Here is a 25,415-nt window from a genome sequence, read left to right on the forward strand (position 1 = left end):
GTTCTGAACCATTGAAAAATGTCAACAGATCAAAAAAAACCATCAACAGGAAAATGTCAACAGAATTTCAACGATAGTCAATGGTTGATGCTGTGTTGATATTGTGTTGATACTGTGTTGCCATTAAAATTTTAAAATTTTACACTGTGTTGATATTGTATTGAAAATGTGTTGAAACTGTGTTGAAGAATTTTGAGTTTGTACTAAGTTTGCATTTTAAGAGTCACATTTGAAGGAAGAAGTTGTACCCTTTTTGCTTGTTATAGAACAATGTTAGACCCCTTGTGATGGCCATTGTTTGGACACGAATAACAACTTCCAATAAGTTAACATCAAGAGTCTTGCACATTCTGCTAGCTTATCTCAATCAGCATATGGAAAAGTAAAGTCAAGATAAAAATTAAGAAAGCAAACCAAAATTAGGATTTGACACAAACCAATGACAATAATCAGCAAATCAGGTAAATATGCACCTGAGTTCATTACTTTCAAAGAAAGGGAGGAGAGGGATTAGATAAAATAAAGCTTACAGAGACTACTTCATCACTCATTATTGTCTGATACTGATCAGATTTGATTCCTTTATTTATTGTTCTCTCGGAGGAGTAGAAACAGGACAGTTATGGCTTCATGCATCACTAAAATGTCATTTAACACATCAATCATGTGGTTATTTGTATTTGCTTGTTTATAACCTTTTTTAGAAATCAATTGTATGGCAATAATTGTTTAGAACATTGCCCCCGTATAAAGAACAGAGTAAGAATTTCAGTGAATAAGTAATAACAAACACATTCCGAAGCATACTTGTATGCATTATGGGAAAACCACAAATGGGATTGGTAATGCGATGGAATAACTAATAGGTTTACACAAGCAGGAAAAGATTTTTCATGACACTCTTGGAATAACTAACTAATCCTATTGTAAAATATTGTTCGAATCCCTAATGTCGAAAACAAAAAACAAAAAATTTCAAGCTGCGCTAGAATCAAAGGTCTTTCTGCTTCAGTCACATCCTCTTCTTTTCCATAGTTCTCATGCTCAAACTTCTGATGATGAAGTTGAATTATTTAATACTATATATACATGTTACATAACGATATACAGTATTAAATTAATTGTAACAGCCCGCCCTCTTAGGGTACGATAAATGCGGCGGCTGCTACCCAAACGGACTCCAAAGAAGTAAACATAGGCTAGGATTTCATTTAAAGAGTGTTGGCCAAATTAATAAAGGAAACATCAGAGCATTTAAAACAACTATTAAACCTAGAAGTTTAAAAGAAGAAGGAAGGTATCATAAATGACGATCAAAATGTCTGAAGAGTACGACAAAATATCCAAGATTAAAGAAAAACACAAGAAAAGGGCTAAGGTGCAAATATCCCAAAAGTTCTAAAGAGTATCAAGATTCAGCGGAAAACGACCAAGAGAAAGAATAGCTATGTATGAAGACACAACTACGCTTGAAGTTCAACATATCCATATTAATTATTTATCCTGCTCAACACCCGCCACCGCTCGTCATCGTTCAACCTGCACATAAGAAAAACACATGCAGAGCTGAGTATTTTGAAATACTCAGTGAGCTCATTGCTAAAATATTTTATAAGTTATGCCACCCTTACCAAGTGAACTCGAGTTTTAAGCAGTTAAAAGAGAAATATCACGAGTATCACAAAATATATTTTCATAGACTGGCCAGTCAAAATAATCCCCCATTTTCTCATCAAAATAACAATCACAACATTCCATGGTGCGACGAAAGTGTGGCCACACTTTTCGCCCACGAGACCGGCCGACTAGCAAGGACGGCTCCCGATCCCATCGTGTACACAGCCCTGTAGGACTTGCGGCCCATACTCAGACCCGAATTCGTATAAGCATATCCAATATCACATTAAAAACAAACATAGGCATGGTATAACAGTTAAACCACCCTTATAACACCAAACAACATTTAGATAAAATAAAAGAGAGTTTTTAGAGTAAAGCCCACCTCGACTGCTTAGTTTTCAAGTAGTTTCGCTTTTCCGTTATCCGGCTTCGCAACCAAAGTTTCACCTTTTAATCACATAGGCACATATCACAAATTAGGTTCAATACTACTCTTACTCATGCATGTCTCAATACCTCTTTTCCCTTTTCCATTGATTTATCTTATCATTACTAATTAATCAAGATCATGTTTATCTCACAAGATTATTTAGCCATCAACTACACACTACTCATCACACACATACACGACACACACACACACATACACGACACACACACACACGCACGCCACACACACACAAACGCCACACACACACACACTCATGAACATATTCCCACATCCCTTTTATCCCACTTTCACTCAACCAAGATGCATTAGGGTTCAAGAAGACCGATTAATCGGTTAGAAAGAAGAAAAAGAAGAAGTAGAAGAAGAATAAGAAGAACTCATAAACAAAATACCTTTTTAGAGAAAAACAATCGGTAGAAACAAAGTAGAGACTTGGTTCTTCAAGAATCTTGGCGTTCAAACTCTAAATTCTTCTCAAAGGATGACAAAATATTGGTGTGTGGAAGAAGAAAATTTGAGAGAGTGAGGAATGGTGGGGGACGAAAATTTGGGGTCTAGGTTGGGGTCTTCTCTTATTTATAGTGCTCAACAAGATCTTTAGGTAATTAGAATAGAATATTTGGTAAGATTTTATTCTACGCAATAAATAAAATAATATTGTGAAGTAGGGAAGAAGAATTAACAAAAATAGATCCTAGGGCAAAATCTCATGATTTTCGAAAATTAGGCTCCCAAAATAGCCAAGGCTTTGTTTTGGTATATTTTACGGAGTAGAATAAAATATCACGGAGCAAAATAAAAAGTAAGGATTCTCCCAACTTGGGATGGAAATAGGCGTCCCCATGCCTATTTAAATAAGATATGGATTTTTAATATTGCCTAGAATAAGGTAAGGCAAGATCTCTTGAAGTATGGAAAGATTTGGTAGAATAATTAAATTTTAGGTATGGAAGGAAATCAAGTAAGGAGTCAAATAAAATAAAATAATTCTTTCCTTCCCAAATATAGTGATTTTCGAAAATCACTAATAAATAAAAGGGGGTTTTCGATTTTCTCTAGAGATAAGGAATAATTGGGTCTTGGATTTAATTGGATAAATATCCCAAGAATTAAATTAAATCCGGAAAAATAGAATTTCTTCTTCAAAAATTCAAGGGGTCGAAAATCTCAAGAATTAGGGTGACAAGTATTTATGGAAATTTTCTCTAATATTCTCACTCACCTTTAAACAATTAATTTACCACATAAATCTCATAATTTAATAAATCACATGCCACATCATAAAATCAATAAGTTTGACTTTTCAAACTTTCAACGCAAACCCTAGACTCAACTCGGCCATAGCATCACATGCAATAAATGCATTCACGACTCCACGTCATCACAAATAAATTCTAGGGCTCTAAAATTAGGGTTCTAAATTCCGAGATGTTACATTAATTTTTTATAGTACTATAAAGGATAAGCATCAGGCATTGAAAATGAGCTGGTGAAAATAATAAAAAGGAAATTAACCTTGAAATTCAATTGAGTTGAACAAAGCTCTCAAAAAATGGAATCATCATTGGCCTATTCCTGAAACCAGCCGAGGACCAATCGATACCAAGATGCTTCAACTCTCCAGTGGCACGATCAAACATCAGTAACTCGTCTGTCGCACTTGCAAGATACAATAGCTTACCATCCTTTGAAAACCATACCGGAAGTTGAACACCACGAATATGGAAAATAGATTCTCTTGTCCACGATCCATTGCTCATAATCCAAAGCTCATATTTCAAAGGTACAGAATCTCGATATCGATTATCTTCATCAAACCAGCATGCAAGAGCACTTAACAACCCTTTATACTCCAGAAAATAATAATGGTCAGGGCGATCAGGTGAGGGTAAAGGAGAGGGTAAACTGGATAAAGTTTCGGTAGAAAAGTCAAACGAAAGGATAAAACCAGACTGTCCTTTTAGACTTGCTCTACAATAAAAAACCCCATCTATGCATGCTCCATTGGATTCCTCACCACAATCGAAGTCAGGGCATGGTATTCTCTTCCAGGAATTAAGTTTGAGTGAATACAATTCAATGTGATAAATGACATCAAGTAAATACCCTCTTTCATAAGCCGAAACAACGTTCAACACTTTGTAATCTTCAAATTTATGGTCATACCATAGTCCAGTTGAATTAAGATAACATGTAACGCGAGGATTGAGTTCCACTAATGGCTTAGGCAATATTTTATACCCACCCGTTGTTGGGTTCCAAAGAGCTTGACTACCCAATATTCTATCATAAAAATGAAAGAGGCCATTACAACTAGCCGTAGTGAAGTAATATCTTTGTTCAGATAGAAAAGTGGGGATATGTATGAAATACTTGGGTGAGAGGGTGTCATCCTCTTCAAGGGAATATGCAACAAAATAAATCTCAGGAATACAATCACAATAATTGACAAAAATGTCAGGCTTAGGCTTAGGCTTAGGCTTAGGGCAGATGTCTAGTTGTAAGCATGATGCACATTTTGTCTCAGATACTTCGGGATCAGGTTCATCAGAGTAACCTACACAGTAAAAATGGAAACATTATCATTTGAATTTTCCACATTTTCACCTCTTTTAATCATAAATATGGAGAATATATGAAGATTAAAAAAGGAGAAATATAGTACTATAAAATAAAAACTTTGTAAATACCAATCCAGCGATTTCTATCCAATTGATTTCCATTGTTCCTCCTCAAAGGCGGTGCACCTTCGATTCTCGTATTATCCATTATAACTTCCGCTTCCATCGTATCAACCATCCCAGCTTCCACCGTATCATTCATCATAGCTTCCGACTCTCTAACAAAGTTTAAAAATTTCACGCATTTAAACAAATACTACAAACAAGTCAGATATAGTATTAAAATGAGAATAGATGTTTTCTCAATTGCTAATCTGCAGAAATAACTTATAAAGACAAGGCGTCGAGGTCGAGGATAAGGTCAGATATAGTATTAAAATGAGAATAGATGTTTTCTCAATTGCTAATCTGCAGAAATAACTTACAAAGACAAGGCGTCGAGGTCGAGGATAAGGCTGGTTTTAGACAAAGTATTGTCTTCATCATCTTCTTGTTTCACCTGATCCTAAGTAGAATCATATAACTAATTACTCACACCTTTAAACAATTTAAATAAAGGATAAGGATAATGAATTGAGTATGAATTGATGAGAATTAATTAAAATAAAATTTACCTCCTCAAGGCATGAAACTCCAAAGATCTCAACCATCTTTGGACATCTCATAGGGCTATTGACACTGAGATACTTCAACTTTCCGGTGGCACAATCAAACAACACTAGCTCATGACGAAGGCTTTCAAAATACAACAGCATACCATCCTGTGAGAACCATATCGGCCTCTCCATGCCAGGAATATGAAAAACCATTTCATCTCTTGTCCACAATCCATCTCTCATAATCCAAAATTGATACTTCCTAGTCGCATGATCGTCATATTTCCAAGGTACAGAATCTTCATTGTCCGAGAATACAAGAGCACTTAATAACCCTTTATACTCTACAATGTAACTACGCTCGTGAAACCAACCATCTGGGAAGGGTAATCTGGAAAAAGTTTCAGTAGAAATGTCGAAAGAAAGGATGGCTTCGTACATTGCATGGTAAAAAGTCCCGGACACGCAAGCCGCGCTACTTCGATCACAAGATTGAGTCCAATCTTGTGAACTGCTGTATTCATAATCTTTGCATTCTATTCTCTTCCAAGAATTAGTTTTGAGTGAATACAATTCGATGTGATGAGCGGAATGATCTTGATAGCTTGAATCGTATTCCAAACGAGTATGAAAAAGATTCACCACTTTGCAATCTTGTAATGAATGGTCATACCACATCCCACTTGTTTCATGATAGCAAGCAGTGCAAGGTGGGGGTTCGAATACGGCTTGGGGAGGATCTTATACTCACTAGTCTGATTCGGACCATGATAATCAAATAGAGCATTACAGCTAGTCATGAAGTAGAAATGTTTCATTTGAAAAGAGGAAGGATTTAAGTTATCTTTGTTTGATGTGTTGATGCTTCCATCTTTTTCAAGGTAATATGCACTAAAATCTCCACACTCACACATATCATTCATCACAGCTTCGACTCTCTAACAAAATACTAATTAAAATGAAAATAGATGTTTTCGAAATTACGTACCAAGAACTGGAGACTTTCTTCTTGATTTTACGATTAAATATATATAGTGGATGTGGGCTTATATATTACGGGTGGGAAAAATATTCTTTAATATATGAAAATAAATGCAATTAAATAGGACAATTTTATAAGCACGCCTCAACTAGAAAAGCAAAACAGAATAAATCAGTCGTCACAACTTATCTTTACCTTCGGATTTTGTACCTATTATATTTGAATAATCAATACAAATATTAACTGAATTATCTCTAATTGACCAAATATTTGAATAATTAATTTTAAAATTACATGTTTGAATAGTTATTAATCGAAAACATAATAATGATTATATTATTGTAATTCATAATTTTAAAAATGCCTTTAAGATTTTATAAATAATAGCTTTTTTTTTTCATTTTTTCCCTCTTTTGTTCGTATGTAGTATGTACTATACCAAGATAAATAATGGATAGACACACTGTAAATAAAAAGTTTGGAAATACCGATCAGCGATTTCTATCCAATTGATTTTCATATATTGTTCCTCCTCAAGGCGGTGCACCGTCGATTCTCATATAATCATCCTAACTTCCTCTGAATTAACCATCGCAGCTTCCGAAGGAGGAGGAGGATCGGCAAAATATTATCTCTAATTGATCCAACAATTAAAGTATGGAGTACTTTTTAATTATTAATAATGATTCAAATATAATCAATAATTCTAAAATTATATTAAGATTTGTTCGTAAAGTTATTAATTATGAATTGGTACTTTTTATTATAAAATTTTTAAGAAATTATAATTAAAATTGCTAGGATAAAAGTTGGGTTGCAAATGAAATTTGTTGAAAATTAAATGATTATATCTATACATATATAAAAGGGGAGTTTTGGGAAAAATTTACAAGAATGCCATTTTATTTAAAAAATTATATTACTGTTGAAAAGCCAATAAAGACTATATTAAGGTTAAATACGTGTGATTTAAAAGAGCCTATAAATTTGCAGTTATCCAAAACAAAAAAACGTGTGATTAAGGATTCTTAATTTTGCAATTATGTCAACAACGTGATACGGAAAAAATGGACATTAGGATAACTAAAAGTCATTCATAGAATTCTAAACGTTAAAAATCTTCTATAAATTTGAATTCCTTTAACTAAAATTATCATTTCAATGAAGAAATTTTCCAAGTGGTATATCGTCACCCAATCGTCTTTATGATTTTATTTGTAGGTAATGTACTGTATTCTCTATCAGTTTTGTGATTTTATATGTTTTGTAAGGATTATCAACAAATCTAAAACTTTCAAATAAAATAAGTGATCAACAAAGTAAAATTGAATTGGGACGGAGGGAGGATTTTATTGATATTTGGCTCATTTGTTAGTCATGATGAGTATATTTTAAAGTTAAGGGTTTAGGATTTAGGTTTCAAGGTTTGGGTTTTTAGTGTATAGGGTCACTATATTGCAATAAAATGAAGCTCGACTAGGAAGTGTCTCGCCAGTGCAATCTTAGATTATAGCTTTTGATTAACAATATCTAAAATCTCATTTGGAGAAATGGTAATTATACATTCTTTGTTTTTTTGTTTTGTGTAATGTAAATTTGATTTATTTTTTAGTCTCACGATGTACTTCTACCATTTAATTTTTCATCATGAGTTTTTAATTGTATTTTTTATTGGTGATAGTGTTATATTATTGAATTATATATTTTTTAATTATATGTTGTTGATGTGTGTTCCAAATTTTTATATTAGATATGTAAAGATTTTCATTAATATTTATGGATTAATTATGATAAATTAGTTTTCATTTAATATTTATTCCACATAATTATTTGGTAAGTATTATATAGATTCCGGAAAAAAATACTATAATGTGCCGTGCATAGCACGGGAGAAATACTAGTAATTAATAATGATGGACATGTTTACTTGCCATCTTCTTTACATAATCTTTTATACACGAAACCCGAAATCAATATTTACAAAATATTTTATAATTATTCACCTCTTGTCCATTTTAACAAAGATGATATAGCCGATTCTGTATTGATTAACTCTATAAGGAGAGATTATGATCTCGTACATATATTAAGAATCCATTCTAGATGCTTCCGAGCTATGCTCTAAGTTTGTAACGTAGCTACATTTTGAATCAATCAAAGAAACAATAACCATTGCATATATTATTATTTTGATTTTGAGTATGTTCTTCTTTTACTCCCTCCGTCCACGATTAAGAGTCTCATTTTTAAATGACACAAGTTTTAAGAAATGTTAAGAAAAGTGAGTAGAAGAAAGTTAGTGGAATAGGGGTTCCACTTGTATATATTAGTTTTAAATGATATGTGAGTAGAATGAGTTAGTGGAATGTATGGTCTCTTTATCATCTATGGTAATTATGAAGCGGGACTCTTATTCATGGACGGACTAAAATGAAAAAACGGAACTCTTATTCGTGGACGGAAGGAGTACTTTCTTTTTGGTGATTCTTAGTGTTTGTTTTGCTTCAATAGATAATAATCTCCTACTTAGGTGAGACAGACACATGTGAATCCTAATATGGATAGGCTCTTGATTTTAGGCATGTGTATATCGTGTTTTCTTTACCGTTGGAGGTAGGAAAAAATGAATCCTATTAAGACATAAAAATTAATAATTCTGTGGTTTGATCATGGATGTGTTAAAAATTGCGTAAATTTAATTATGTTAGAAAGCAATTTGTGAATTTAATTTTGTACTATTCTCGAACATGGATAACGTTTCCAACCTTAAGCATGTGGAAAATTATTGTTACACGCATTAAAAAAAATTGTCGGTTTACAAGCGAAAATTAGTAGCAGATATTGTGTGTTGCTGTTAGTAGCGGATTGGCAAAGGAATATCCACTACTAATTTTACAAGCGGAATTAGTGGTAAATTTATGATGGATTTTGATGCATCCATCATGCGTCATAATTAGCAGCGTATATAGCAACGGATTGATGGTCACTGGTAAGTAGCAACGAACCAATGTCGTTGGTAATTTACAGCGGATTGATATTCACTAGTAAATAGCAACAAACAAATGTCGTTGGTAAAAAAATTAACAACGAAATTACAGGGGAATAATATTCACTAGTAAGTAGCAATAGACAAATGTCGTTTGTAATAAATTATCAAGAGATTAGCAACGATGAATGATTTGCGACTATTTAGCAATGAAAAAAATGCTGCTAGTAATAATTACCAACAAATTAGCAACAGAATATGGCTCGTGAGTAGTTATTAGCGGACAAATTTTGCGGGCAATAAAATACCTATGAATTAGCAGCGTAAAGTGGTCTGCTAGTTATTATCAATGGACAAATGCCACTGGTAAAAAAATTACCAACGGAATTGTAGTGGATCTTGGTTGCCAAAAGCACTAATAGAGATTGGTCTTTGGGAATCAGTAGCGAAGAATTTCGTTTGTAATATATTTCTCTTCAATGAAGAAATAAATAGACACATATAATCCAAACACAATTTTGGAGCCAGATATTAATAATTATTTTAACAAAAAGTTGTAAAATATTAATTAATAATTACTCTAAGTTAAATTATTATCTGCATTTATTTTAATATAAATTAAAAAATAATAATAATAAATCCCTTGACATTGCTATTGTCGCTAACGAAATTTATATTGTGAAATCTATTATCTAACTATGAGTTCTTCATTCTTATACTTTTATATTTACTGAAGCTTGTTGAATAAAACTAGTAAGATAGTTTGTTACATATATTATCTTATTCATAATGACCAAATACTATATCTTTTATTAATATTTATGAAAAATTGTAAATCTCAGGTTTTTTTTTTTGTAATATAATGTCTTTGCTAATTGTAAAAATCTTAATCTAAAATTATTGATGTTTATAACTAAAATTAAGTTATCATTATTTTTTAGTTTTTATATTTTATTTGAGTCAACTATTATTTATAAACTTTGTATTCCATTATTTGATTTTTAGTTTTTTGTCCATGAACTTGTAACACAATGAGTTTACAAATAACTTTTTAATTATGTAGTAATAGACTCTTATTCTATTTTAAAATAATCACACAATTAAACGAATAACACATAAAAAGGTAGATGAAAGAAAAAGTATTCTAAAACTACATAGTTTGTTCAAAAACAGCACATTTGAATACAACTTAGCATTGTTGTATTCTATTTTCTACTTTTAATTATTTGCTAATTATTAGTGTACTTTTATCATCTTGTTTAATCTAGTAAATAAATATAAATATAAAACAAAAATAAAGATGAAAAAAAGAAAAGGAAGTAAAAATAATCGTGCAACCTAATTTTGCTAGGTGACCCAGTTCTATGGCCCACTAAAATAATGATAAAACGGAGTATTAGTAGATATTTGGAACCCTAATGTGCAGTTGTTTTTCTTCTCCCTATTCATCATCGTCTTTATTTATTGCCTTTCACTATCTTCGTTTCTTTCAATTTGCAGTGAAGATTTTCGTCTTGTAGTTGGTTTCCTTCCTCTCCGCTGCCGCTGCTTCTGCCACCTCCTTCACTGGTTTTCGCCGACCTTCTAAACCTTCCTCTCAGAGCACTCCCAATGGCACTCCCTTATTTCTCCCTTATTTCTCCCTAACTCCTGCCACATCAGCGCCACATCAGCATCACATTTTATCCCCAGTTTTTAGCCAACTGCTACATTGGTTTCTCCCTTATTTCTCCCTTATTTCTCCCTAACTCAACATTTCATTTTTACATCATTATTTTTTATATTATTTAATTTTCCCTACAAATGTATTTAATAAATAGACTAATAATGAACAATTCATCGTTGTATTAATCATTGGAAAATATAATACAACGAGAAAAAAAAAAACTACAAATAAAAAATTTTTCTAAACAAAAGCTCATAATTTTTGGAAGATTGATGAAGATTGAAGATTGGGAGAAGAGATTGAAAATGGAGAGAATGAAGATTGTGGGTGATGAATGGAGGAAGTGGAGGAAATATTTATAGGGGTGGGATGTAAAAATAGCAAAAAAAAAAAAAAAAAAAAAAATTAAATTAAATATCGCCGATTTATCGCCGAGCGTCGCCCACAGTGGCCGGCGATCGCTCGGCGATAATCCGGCGAAAAAACGCCGCTTGGCGTAAAATCGGTAGGATTTTCGCCGAAAAATCGCCGAAATCCTCCCAATGGCCGGCGATAAGTCGGCGATATCCGGCGATTTTTCGCCGGATTTTCGCCACCCCCATTGGGAGTGCTCTCACGGTTCTATCTCTTCTAATGTTGCTTCTAATTTTGCTAAAGCATTATATTATATATATAAATGTTCTTGTGAATTTTGATTGCTTTATATGAATATCATACACAAGTGGTTGTGAATTTAGATTGCTTTTGTCCCTTTGTTGATTAAGAAGAAATTTACACTTTTTAATTTAAGTTTGGGGATCAGTACTAACATACCTCAGTCCTAATTTGTGATTTTAAGTCTGGGTCCATATTAACATTAATAAGTTGGAGTACTATATTTGTTCAACTTATATTAGTGAAGTTGACGAGACTTAGCATTTTCTACTATATTTGTTCAAGATATGTATGCTATACTTGAGGATGTTAACAAGAATTATGGAGGTTCATCATCGGTCACAGCAAAAGCTACGAAGTTGGTAAGTGTGGTGTATATAAAAATTCTTATAGTAGATTTATTATTTGTAATAATGTTAGACTTATTATATTTTTTGATAAATAGGCAGTGGAAAAAGGTGTTCCTATCGGTGACTATGTATGACTCGTTCATGGCACAACACAAGAAGTGAAGACTATAAAAGAAAGGATAGACCAGTACATGATTTTGTAGAATTAGGAGATTGACAACCTTTTTTTTTTATAGATGGTTAGAAGTTTAGCTATCATGTTTTTTTTTAAGAATACATTATTAGTTTATCAATTACTATATTATTTTTGTCTACAAATTGATGTTATTTATTTGATAATTTGTTGGTTTGTTGGGACCAATTTGTTGTAATTGGATAAGCAAATAAATAATTAAACAATGATATGTATTTAACTATTAGCGGAATACCAATCTGTGATTTTTTTAAAGAATACTACATCAGAGGCGAATTGAGTTTGTTGCTACTTCGTTGCTAATAAATAGTAGCGAATTGTGTATGTTAATAAAGTTTTTTATGCCTAATTAGTGCCGACAATTTAGGACGGATTAAGTGTGCTGCTAATCTGTTGCTAACAATTTGTAACGGACTAAGTTTGGTGCATTACTAATTCGTTGCTAACAATTTGCAACATACTATATTTGTTGCTAAATTTTTCGATCCCTTTTGATGCCAACATTTATCAACGGACTCGTTATGTTGCTAACTCGTTACTAAAATATTAGTAACACAATTTAGTCATTGCTAAAGTTTAGCAGCGAAGTTTTTAGCAACGGAACAGATCTGTTGTTCATCCGTTGTTAACCAATTTTACCAACTGAATTATGATAATTAGCAACAAGATTTTTTGCTAACCGACAGTTTTTTGTTGTGACGTTGATATCTTGAGATTGTACTATATACAAATTTATTTCAGAAAAAAAAACGTATAGCAAGTTTCGATAATTTCAAGTTTTCCAATTTTTATAATCACCATATATATAAACTAAAAATCTTTTAATTGTTAAAAAATAAGTATTTGAATTCGTGTTTAAATTAATTTCCTAGATGGATTAGTTATGGATAACATATATAATCAACTTAATTACTAATATTAATTTGAACTATTATTTAAATTATGGAACCATGTTTAGATAACAAGGATATGTAAACCATATAATAGTAGATAGGTACAAAAGTATAAGCAGATAGTTTTGTAACTAAATGGTTGTTTACGTTCATATTATTCCTGTATAAAATTAACATTCTTTAGAATCTATATAATAAAATATTATACTATGGATTTTTAATATTATTAGTTTGTGTTGTTTAACTACCCATTCAGATTTTACGACTAATGATATTTATAAAAAATATTTCGATTAAGTAAATTATATTTTGTCAGATGTATCTATGGTTAAGTGTAACATTAATATTTTAAACATAATACATATAAAATTTCTCTTCCAATTACTTGTAAGATAAACATGGTGGGACAAAAAATTAAATTCAAAAAGACTAAAATAGTGGGGATAAAAATGATTTAATGTTTATTTTGTTGGACCACGAACTCATATGTTTGTAGTTTAGGGGGCTAATTAAATTGGCTAAAATTATGTACAGGGTTTGGTCCTATGATATTCACATGTTCACTTTTTATGTCCAATATCCATGTACCAATTTTATATTTTCACATTTTTTTCATTTTGTATACTTTAGTTGAACTTTGTACTTATATTACACCAAATTAAGATCTGCAAATATACTTTTTTCAATTTATTGTTACTTTTATCATATAAAGTTGGTTGTTAGAGTTGAAAAATTCAAAAGCAGGTAAATTAAACAAGTAGTAGTATATATTAATATGGTACTCTCTTCTTGAATAGCGTATAATTTGAATGATTTAGAGAAACCAATAAATTATTAAGATTGATTATGTGAAGAATAAAATGATCACACGCATAAATTAACTAATCCTCCTATTGATGGTAGATTGATTTGAAATATTTTATGTATTCCTCGCGCGTTATCACCAAATTAGATTAGAAATTGGATTAAGCTCTATCATTTCCAAAATATATGTGCATTATTTAAAATTGGATTGAAAAATGGTAAATATTAAGTTCAATAATCTCCAAATGTAGGCATTAATACTGGAAGCAATCACACATACAAGTTGAATTAATTTTTTTGTGAACCTGAATATGTTTGGTCATCATCATCTTCATCACCTAGCTTAGCTACATAGTTTATTTTCCAGATCCTACAATATAAAAATTGAATTAAAATTCAATGTTTACTTGTTTGGGCGTCAATATTTTTCACATTTTCATTATTTTGTTAGAGACGAAAATCGAATATTCAAGTTGTGTTCTAAACCCAGTGTTAATGGCGCCTGTGATTTTATTTTATTTTATATAAAGTGATTATTGTGACGTGGGGGACCTTAATTTGAGTAAAAAATTTTGACGACATTACTATACTAATGTCAATGAAAAATAGGAGTAATTATGTAATTTGACATTTTCCCAGACCATAAATGTAAATAACAAGTTGAAGTTTACTCGACCCTATCTTTAAATATAGTAGTACATTCGGAAAGTAGTGATGAATTGCTAATTAATTAACAATTTCAAACTAAAATTAAATTTTAGCCATTAGATTAGAAGATCTAGTGGTTGAAATAATATCACATGTATTATATTTTTATTTAAGAAAACTAATAAATAAAATTAGAGGATATTAATGTCAATTTTCTCTCATTAAAATCACCTAAAAATTTTAAATTTACGTAACTCTCTCGATTTAAATTATTTTTTCGCAAAAAATATATCAAATTAAAGATAATTTTATAAGGATTCCAACGAGATCTCAATTGCATATGTTCCGACGACGTTTGGATGATGAAATTTGATATTTTTCATTTTAGTTTTCGCAAATGCTGATAACAGATTTTTATCAATAAATACATAAAAAAATCTCAATAAAACCATGTAAAATCTCAATAAATATGTGTTGATATCTTCTTGTACTAGTGTTGATATTCTTATGTCATATTGTTAATATTTGTAATACACTATGTTGATATAAAAAAAATTCACGGAAATTATCATATGATAACATAATGACGATATTACCCTTTTGTTGATATTTTGTCTACTATTTATTGAGATTCGTAAGATTTAATCTCATCCACTCATTTTAAAATATAAGAGTGGAAATTTGGTCTTGATTTTGGATTAAGGTGCTATAAGCATTAGAATATGACCCGTAATACATTTATTCAAACAATTTTGTTGTTTGGAAGAAAAACTCAAAGCAAAAGATTGACAAAACTAAAGAAGTTTGATATAGCTAGAGGACCAACAAAAAAAAGCAACAAAATTATTATGCAGTTAAATGCACGATTTAAATATCTATGTCATGCATTGTAGATTTCTTCTATTTAATTGTTATTTTTGTAACACGAACAAAATTTATGTTATTTCAAAAAGAACCTGCATATATTTATCCTTCAATAATCATACTTATAATAGTTACCAGGTCATACTGTAACTAAAGTCCAAATTTGACAAATTATGTCTTTTCTCAGAGATGCAAATTGCATGCATTGATATCCCAACTACACATTAGAATAAACTATTGTCACACCTTTTAATTAAGTCTTTCCCTAATCCAACAGCTGTTTAATAAACTTGGACTAATTATAATAATTGTTATTGGCTTACTTTATTGCATTTTACATCCAACAAATTCTCAGCTCTACTTAGCCCTAGCTTATTGTATGTTCTTCTATTTACAGAAGATTTACAATTTGGGTTGATTTCTAGTTAAAAGAATGCAAAAACTATGCTATTAATTACTATTAGTATTTTTTATCTTTAGATCACAAAGATCGCGTGAGAAATCTTTAGATCACAAAGATGTATCTAAAATGAATTCATCACTTTGCTAAATAAAAGTGTTGTTCGTTTTTTCTAATGAAGAAGCAATGCTCAAATATGGAACGATTCCATTAATTTCAATAATATTACATAAAATAAATTTTTATAATAAAATAATAAATAAAAAAACTCATATCTTACTTTTGAATTAATAATTCGAATATTCAACTTTTATCTAATAGCATATCGATTCAATTAACAATTACCTTAATTTTGAATTGGAAATAATTTACAGCTAGGAAGTGTTATATTGCTAACTCATAACTTAATTGCTAACTACAACTAAATAATAGCCATTAGATATTCAAATTAAGGGCTTAGATCATTAATCCCTAAATGTCAATACGATCAACGAAAAACGTCAATAAGACTATAGGATTAATTCCAAAAAATATCAATAGGGGTATTAATATCAATTAACTACATGTTTAGTTATAACTAACTTTTATAGAAATCCCAAAACTTTAAATTCATATAACATATATCAAATTAAAGATAATTTCATAAGGATTCCAACGATATCATACATGCATATGTTCCGACGTCAAAATTTGAAAAAAAATTCGAAATTTTTTAATTTTTTCGTACAAGCAGAAATGTCAACATACTATATAAAATATGTCAATATAATACATGTAGAATGTCAATATAAGAAATGGGTTAACATTCTTAAAGCATTGTGTTGACATTCTCAAAGCATTATGTTGATATTTTCGGAACACTATATTGACATTTTCTTCCAAAACCCTAATTTGAAGTTTTTTTTTATCTTTTTCAATTTAATTAATAAAAACAAAAATTACACGTGGCAAATTGTAGACCACACATTTTCTAAAATCATATGACCTTAAATTAGTTGTAGTTAGCAATTAAATAACGAGTTAGCAATTGATCACTCCCCTTTACAGCTATGTATGTTTACTTCATTCATTTGTCAGTTACCATTCCATTTTTCCAAGTTCTTTTAGTATCACTAATTTTATTTTCGTATACTAACTATCCTAATCTATACAATATATAAAAGGAGAGTTTTGGGAGGTTTTGAATAATCATTTTATACTGAGGATGTAAATGCAATTAATATAAAATTCAGAAATTAATTCTAATAAATATAGTATAATCCTACTTAGTTGGTTTTCCACGTTTCTTCTTATTAGTGAAGATTAGTTTCCCATATTTCATATATATGTGAGTAAGTGGGAGGTTAGCATGATCCCATAGAAACACCTACTTCCGGTGCCTAATTATTTCCTCCCTACTTTTGCAACATGATACATTGGATGGTTCCGCAGTTCGCAAGTCAATCGAAGCCGACCTAGCCAACCGGAAATTTTGTGAAAATCGAAGACTGATTGTTGCGCTATTCCTCATTGCTGTAAGTCAATCACAAGCATTGATGCGTTTCTATAAAATCGAAGCCAATAATCACTAAATTTGCTTGTTGAGTTTTATCTTCATCGCAATTTGATAATCGGCTCTCATTCTCTCATCTTCTGTCCGATTATAGTTTGATTTGGTATACTAATTTGCTATTTTATTTCTGAGTTTTCAATTGGATGTATTTTGCTTTCAGTTTGAATTCTGCCAAACTTTGGTTAATTAGTTCATATGTGATGCAATTAGTACACTTTGCTTTCAATTAGTTCAATTGCATAGCATGCTTCATGTAGAACTACTTTCTTCTTTTAGGAGAAAGACATTAGTGTTCGAAGGAAAGAAGGTGACTGCGGCCAAGGAGACCAAGGCGCGGTTTGAGGAGCGGTTCAAGACAGGGAAATACCGCTGGTTCTTCACCAAGCTCAGGTTCTGAGTATTTTATCGATGTTTTGTTAAGGCTTTGAAGTTTGAATTGATTTGATGTCGGCTACTTTTCTATTCAGTAATTTTGCGATATTTTGTTTTGAAAGAGATGATTTTGTCTCTGAATTTGAATATCAGTCTGGTTTTAATGTCAGATGCTTTGACCTTTATATGATATACTATTGATGCATTGTTTTTTTTTTGTGTGTGTGGATTTTATTTTCTTGACTTAGTGAGTGATTATTGATTGAAATTATGTTTAAGTTGATGTTTTATCTAGCTGGGCGAATGAACTTGATTTGAAAATTCTTTATAATGAGAATAATTGTTTACCGAAGACATGCTAGAATTTTGAGCTATGATGATTGTTGATTCGGATTTAGACCTCAGAAAGTTTATTCGAAATCACCTTCTAATTTTATCCTCACAATTATTGAATTCAATATTCCTCCTTAATAGTGAGGAAGTAACTGCAATCCAATTGATGACAGCCAATACTGATTCAAGCAGCAGGCACAAATGCACTTTAATTTGATACTCCCTCTGTCCCGGCTAAGATGACATATTACTTAGTCAGTACCGGATTTTAAGAGTAATTGGTTAAAGTGTTTAATTGGAGAGAGAGAAGGTGGGTGTAAGTATTAAAGTAGAGAGATAAAGAAAGATGAATATTTTAATAGGAGTGAGAAAAAATGGTTGAGTGTATTAATTGGAGAGAGAATGTTACCAAAAAAGGAAATGTGTCATCTTAGTTGGGACAAACTAAAAAGGAAAACGTGTCATCTTAAGCGGGACGGAGGGAGTAGTATACAATAACTACTATATTTATATTTGATTTTGGTGAAATTAATAGGTTGAGTTTTGGCTTTGCTTCTTATTGATGCTTCTTTTGGTTACATTCATTGAATCATTTGGTTACATCATGGCGCTTTAATTCCAGTAGACATATTCACCTCCCTCTCCCATTGTCAGGTAAATAAATACTTTTATTCTCTATTTGTAACTTTGATTGATGATAATTTATAGTTACTATAGTTTTATCTTCTTGATTTGGATGACCAGGGAAGCCTCCACAAAATCATGTGTGAATTGTTCGATTGTGTACTTTCATAGGTCTCATACATCTTATGCTTTGCTCTACGGATGATCGTTTTAATACATATTGATTATTGATTTTGTGCATTGCAGATTAATTTTGTTCTTTATTTTATTGTAGTTTTAGGTAAGGCAGGCGGCATTACCTACGAGTTTTGTTGAAGAGTAACGAATTATGAATTGAAGGTTTTAGTTTATAATGATGAGATTGATTTTAATTTTAAAGTTAATGTAGTGTATAAAGAATTTTTAAAAATGATGAGTAATTATCCATTGTATTTAATTCTTTATTGTGATAGATTTTTATCTCCATACTCCATGATTTATTGTTTAAACATTATATCATGTGATTTGTTTCAAATTTATTATGCTTCAATGTTGATTTATACAGATTTTTGATTCTCAAATAACTAAAATTATTACTCATATTATTCATTGTTAATATTGATTCTAATTTGTTTAATTAATTTAAAATTAAAAATTAATGTTTTAAAAATATATTAATCTGTGTAAAGCACAGACGTGGTACTAGTTAATATTATTAGAGGTGAACAAATTGTAGAGAAATCTAATATATTAGTGATTACTTTATATTCAATGAAAAAAATTACTCCCTCCGTCCCGCTTAAGATGACACGTTTTCTTTTTTAATTTGTCCCAACTAAGATGACACATTTCTTTTTTTGGTAACTTTCTCTCTCCAATTAATACACTCAACCACTTTTTCTCACTCCTATTAAAATATTCATCTTTCTTTATTTCTCTACTTTAATACTTCCACTCACCATCTCTCTTTCCAATTAAACACTTTAACCAATAACTCCTAAAATCGCGTGCCGGCTAAGCAATATGCCATCTTAGCCGGGACGGAGGGAGTACTAAACTGATAACGAATGGGCTTTTCAATGTAATGTACGGCCCATTATTGTAGAATACTGCAACGGCCCAGCTGAAAACATGCGCTTCAGTTTCCAAAGGTAAACAATATAGACGGATCCTTAGCGTGTCCACTATAGGGGAGCCGCAAGCCGCGGCTCCCTATAGTGACTGGGGTGAGCAGCCGCGGCGGGGGAGGGGGGGGGGGGGGTGGACGTGGGCGCGCCACGATCGTGGCCCGGCCGCGGCTCTTGGGCGGGAGCCGTGGCCCTCCTATTGTATTGGCCACGAGTCGTGGCTCTCCATATTTTTTGATTTTTTTTTTTTTAAAATTCTATAAGTATACACATTTTTTTACCTCATTCCTACACAAATTCTATAAATATATCCGTTTTTAATTAAAATATACACCAAATGAAAAAAATAAATTATTTGGTGGCTTGGCCATGTCCACTATAGTGGAAAACATGGGCATTGGTGGCCCAGCCACGATTTTGTAGCCTGGCCACACTTTATGGCTTGGCCCGGCCATGTATAGTGGACACCCTTAATCGAATCAGTAAAACAATACTCCATAACGTGTAACAATATCCTCATTCAATATGTCTTATTTCAAAAGTAATACCTAATTTCAATAATATTTATTATAAAAATAAATTTTGTATAGTACACAAGGCCTATTCTAATGCTTATAATACCATCATCCAAAATCAAGACTAAATCTCCACCCTTGGATTTTAAAATGAGTGGATGAGATTAAAGCTCACAAATCTCAATAAATAGTAGACAAAATAGCAACAAAAGGGTAATATCGTCATTATGTTATCATATGATAATTTTTATGGGTATTTTTTTATATCAACATTATTAATTACAAATATCAACAATATGACATTAGAATATCAATACAATGACAAGAAAATATCAACACATTTTTATTGAGATTGGACATGCATAATATTGAGATATTGCCTACAATATATTGAGATTTTTGTTGTATTTGTTGATAAAAGCTGCTTATCAACATGTACGAAAATTGAAATATAATTTATCAAATTTCATCACCCGAACATCGTCGGAACATATGCAATTGAGATCTCGTTGGAATCCTTATTAAATTATCTTTAATTTGATATATTTTTTGCGAAAAAATAATTTAAATTGAGAGAGTTACGTAAATTTAAAGATTTGAGATGATTTTGAGGAGAAAGAAAGTAGTTAGTTATAATTACTACCAATAGGATTTGACATTAATACCCTTTAATTTAATTAATAATTATTTAAATTTAAAATATATTACACTTGGCATTATATTAATCACAAATCTTCTAATCTAATGGTTGAAAATTGGTCTCAATTTGAGATTGGTAATTAGTTAGCAATTGATTATATCCCTACTACACAATATAGGAGTATCATAAATCATACTCCCTCCGTCCCAAGATAAGTGACTTACTTATTTTGGGCACGAGATTTAAGGAATGGTATTTAAATAAGTTAAAGTGGAGAGAGTAAAGTATGAGAGAGGGAAAAGTAGAGGAGAGAAGAGAGAATAAAGTAGGTGGAGAATAAAGTAAGAGAGATGACTTTTTGCTAAAAATGGAAATATGTCACTTATAGTGGGACACCCCAAAAAGGAATACAAGTCACTTATCTTGGGACGGATGGAGTAATTAATACGGAGTATTTGTTTTAAATGATTTGAAATAAAAAGTAGTACATATCTTACTTTCATATATACATATTGAATATTAATAAAAAAGATGAATTAAGAAAGTAAACGGTTTGACCATTAATTTAACCTCACAGATTGAATTAATAAAATTTAACCACCAAATATGCAAATCAAAAGGAATGCAACCTAAAAACATTATATCAAAATTTCTTCCAAATATAGTTATTATTGCTCAATCATTTCCCCTTAATCATGCTGAGGAGAGAGAGGTGTTCGGCGACAAAGATAGACTGGAACAAGTATTTTGTGGACATACATATTCCTGGTTTGAGAAAACATGTGGTCAACGGAACTAGGATGTAATGTAATAATATGATACTAATGCATTAAAAGTAAATAATATGATACTATTAGAAATCAATTGTACTCGCTAGTACCTTATTTACGCGGAAGAGGAAATCGCATGCAGGGATTGTTGTAATTTCCTTAAATTAAATGAGGCCCAAGGATTGTACTTGAAAATAATTCCTTAGGCCAAGAGAGTGTAACCATAAAAGAAATCTTTTATTTCTCTTATATTCTTTCCATTTCTTAAAAATAAAACTTTTAAAACATAATGTATTTTAATGCAAAATTTCTATTTTAAAATATACTATATTTTTTAATACAAGATTGATAAAATAAGAGAGATAAAAAAAAAAAATGCATTAATGAGTCCTACCTTATTAGAAATAAAAAATTTCTATTTTAGGAATTGAACTAAAAATGAGAATTTTTATTTTTAAGAAACGGAGAGAGTAATTGATAAAGAATATCATAATATTATAGTTAGAGCCCAAAATTGTCATACTAATAATAATACAACTGTTTGAATTCAAGTCATCCGTCCAGACTCGAGTAACGTAATGGTGGAGTGGATTCAAGGGTGGGGGCACCACCGAGCCAGGATGAGTGTTGTGGTGACGGCTCGAATTCAAGTCATCTATCCAGTAATGGAATTACTGAATACAGAAGTCAATGCAATCAGGGAGGGGATGAGATGCGGAAAATACATAATTGCCCCCCGACGAGCTTGTTTTCGTTACTAATTCGAATATAATCCTAATCAACCAATGAAAAAAATTGAAAGAAACTTGTAAGATACACTACGCTTATCTTCCTTCACCTCAGCATTGAGATGAATCATGCACTTACTCGGACCTTTTTCATCATCTTGAGTTTCCTTGGAGCTTGAGATGATCTCGGACCTTTGTGTTTGAGATATTAGTGCCCTATATTTTAATGTGCTGATCAAGTAAAATCATGATGATATGCTTTTTAAATAATCAGCTATATTACTAGTATATATATGTTGTAAAAATCACCTTGGATAACTACTTGGTTGAATTGACTAGGAGCTAATTTAATTTTTCATCTATCTGCAAAATTGTTACAGTGGTTCATCGACCACATATATGTTGGAAAAATCAACTTAGATGACTAAGAGAGTAAGAGTAATATCTTCTCTAATTTATCTATTCTAACTTTTCTATCTAAGTCATTTATATCAACCAATTACTCCTATCTCTCTTTTTACAAAGAGTGATAATTGCAATTTACACAATCAAAACGTTGATTTGAAAGAGGTCGTTGTTGCGGGGGTTCATGAATGCTAGCCCGTCGTGAACTCGGGAGGGTCCGGTCCCGGGCTGTACAAGTTGTAGACCATGCCACCGCGGCTTCTGCCTAATCATGGTTTTGGTGGTCATCATCCTAAGCCCAAGCCCATATTAATCTCGGAATATCATAATCACTTAATTATGGGCTTCTTTATTTGTACATACATTATCACTCGGAGAAAAAAATTAATAGATTTGTGACTTCAAAATATAACAATCGGATGAATCTTGAACTCTGAATTCTAATATTTCGAACAATTTTTTTTTCTTTCTTTTGCCGTGACAGAGATTAATTACTAATGTTAACACAAGTAACAACCTAAATGTGAACGCAAATGAATTGAATTCTCTCTCTCTCTTTCTTTTTTTATTTTTTATTTTTATTGTGACAACTATTAATTACCTTAGCGAGACTTGTGAAGTAAGTAATATGATTGGGATGAATTCTAATTATATTGAATTGTTTTTGTGTATATAGTTTAATCTAATGAATCAAATATAGTGTACGAATCTTGAATTCAATTCTAGTAGTGTATTTCTGTGTACACGGAAGATCTCATGGTTGTGAGAGAGAAAATATACAATAAGGTCAAGTGAATTATGTGGCATCATTCAATCACAACAGAAAAAATATACAAGGAGGTCAGGTGAAATATGTGGCATCATTCTATCACGACAACCGACAGACATGGGCGGACATACATGGTTTTTTTAATTACTCACTCCATCTCACAAAATTTCCAAATGGGACAAATTTTGTGGGACGAAAAATGAGATAAACTTTATAGGACGTTGAGAGTATTTTCTATTTCTAAATTTCTAGAATTTTAAAAAAATCATGTTAAGCCCTTATCAAACCACTACTGTAAAAACAAATTCCTACTTGCAACTCTTACTACCAATTGCCCTTGCTGACAGACATTCCTTTCCCATCCCATGAATTGGGCGGGATCATATCGTACATGCTTCTCCGGCCAGAGCTTGCGGGTCTTACTACAGCCGCCAAAAACTCCTGGTGGATCAGAAAGCAGAGCACTGGAAAACCAAAATATTTACATGTAATGAATGTAACTTATAATTATCATACAAGAGATGAATAGATAAATGCCAGAATTCATATGATGCTACTGTTTTTGGCTAAGCTATAGTTAAGCAAACTATGGATCATTAATATTGGAAAAACAAAGTTCGATTCACAATCAACAGAAATCAAAAATCAAAATGATGATTAGGAGATTTGTGATGTGCACAGTTTTGACATACCTTGAATGGAATGAAAAAAGCAAAATGATGATTAGGCAATTTGTAATGAGCAGAGTATTTTTGAAACTAAAGAATTAAAGCATATGCTTACTAATAGTAGTACAGTATAGTATTAATCTATAACAAAATTCGCAATAGATACCAAGAGAGTAGTACTCCTATAATTTATCACAGATCATACATATAGATGCGTATTTGTGTGAATAATACTGTATTTATACTAGTACTACTACTTAACAGCAATGCAGCATGCGTTTACACGGTGCATGTAATATTACAAATGTTGATGTAATCCAATTACTAATGCAAAAAAGCATAATCCATAGTATTATATATAGGCCTTAATACTAAGTAATATCACATTTGATAAAACTTAGAACTTGAATTACGCAGTGCAGAGATGGAACAGGGGAAGCCCAGAAAATCATATGCCGCTGTGGTTGGCACCTCCCCTGCTTCCTCCTCCACCGTCGCACAACCGAGGTGGCCGAGACCGTCATCGTTTGTGGCGCCAGCACAACTCAATCGGGTTAGTTTTATATGCATTTATATGCATGTAAACTTAAAACGATAGAGTTCTTTTAGAAAAATAGCATAAAAGACGATCTGATTAGGGTCGATCGCAGACTAATAATTGAACTAACCGATCAAAATTAACTAATTGAACTCAGAATTAAAAAAAAAAGGTTGCAATAGAAAGGTTTACCCAATTTCAGATTCCTCAGTCGATCTTCCACCCTCATATATCATTCTCCCTCTCCTCCACCGCAACAGCTTTCTCCTCTCTCCTCTATCTTCCACCGCCGGCGCCGGTGTCTCCTCCCCCTCCTGGACCACTTGGATTACTCTCCGAGTTCCATTAGATATTTAGATCTGTCGAAAATGTATTTTCTGGCTCCGTCTTTATTCTTTAGTCTTTACTTTTCAGAAATGAATCAGAAAAGTTGACCTTTGGCTTTCACCAAAATAATTTATTCTTATTTTCGAATAAATTATTACTCCCTCCGTCCTATAAAAGATGTCACACTTATGAGACGACACAAGATTTTATGAGGTTTTATTTTGTGTGTTAAATGGAGAGAGAAAATATAGTTTTTATATTCATGTGAGAGAGAACTTTTTCTAAAAATGGAAATGTGACATCTTTTGTGGGACAAACTAAAAAGTAAAGTGTGACATCT

The 25,415-nt window shown here is 31.5% G+C and overlaps 1 protein-coding gene and 1 long non-coding RNA gene across 2 annotated transcripts in view; both read right to left on the minus strand.

The window, feature by feature from the left end:
• Positions 1-6,150, minus strand: part of LOC125223341 (F-box/kelch-repeat protein At3g23880-like) — a 40,119-nt gene extending 33,969 nt beyond the window's left edge. The window contains exon 1 of the mRNA XM_048126455.1: positions 6,055-6,150. Coding sequence (XP_047982412.1) covers positions 6,055-6,106 — 52 coding nt within the window. The 5' untranslated portion in view covers positions 6,107-6,150. The remainder of the gene's footprint in view (positions 1-6,054) is intronic.
• A 17,400-nt stretch (positions 6,151-23,550) lies between these two features.
• On the minus strand, positions 23,551-25,231 carry LOC125223343. Its single transcript, XR_007176702.1, has 2 exons — positions 24,941-25,231; positions 23,551-24,006 (listed from the first exon to the last, which is right to left on the minus strand). It is a non-coding gene; the product is annotated as an uncharacterized LOC125223343 (long non-coding RNA).
• Positions 25,232-25,415: the final 184 nt, after the last annotated feature.

Source organism: Salvia hispanica, chromosome 4 (genome assembly GCF_023119035.1).
Source record: "Salvia hispanica cultivar TCC Black 2014 chromosome 4, UniMelb_Shisp_WGS_1.0, whole genome shotgun sequence".
NCBI lineage: Eukaryota > Viridiplantae > Streptophyta > Magnoliopsida > Lamiales > Lamiaceae > Salvia > Salvia hispanica.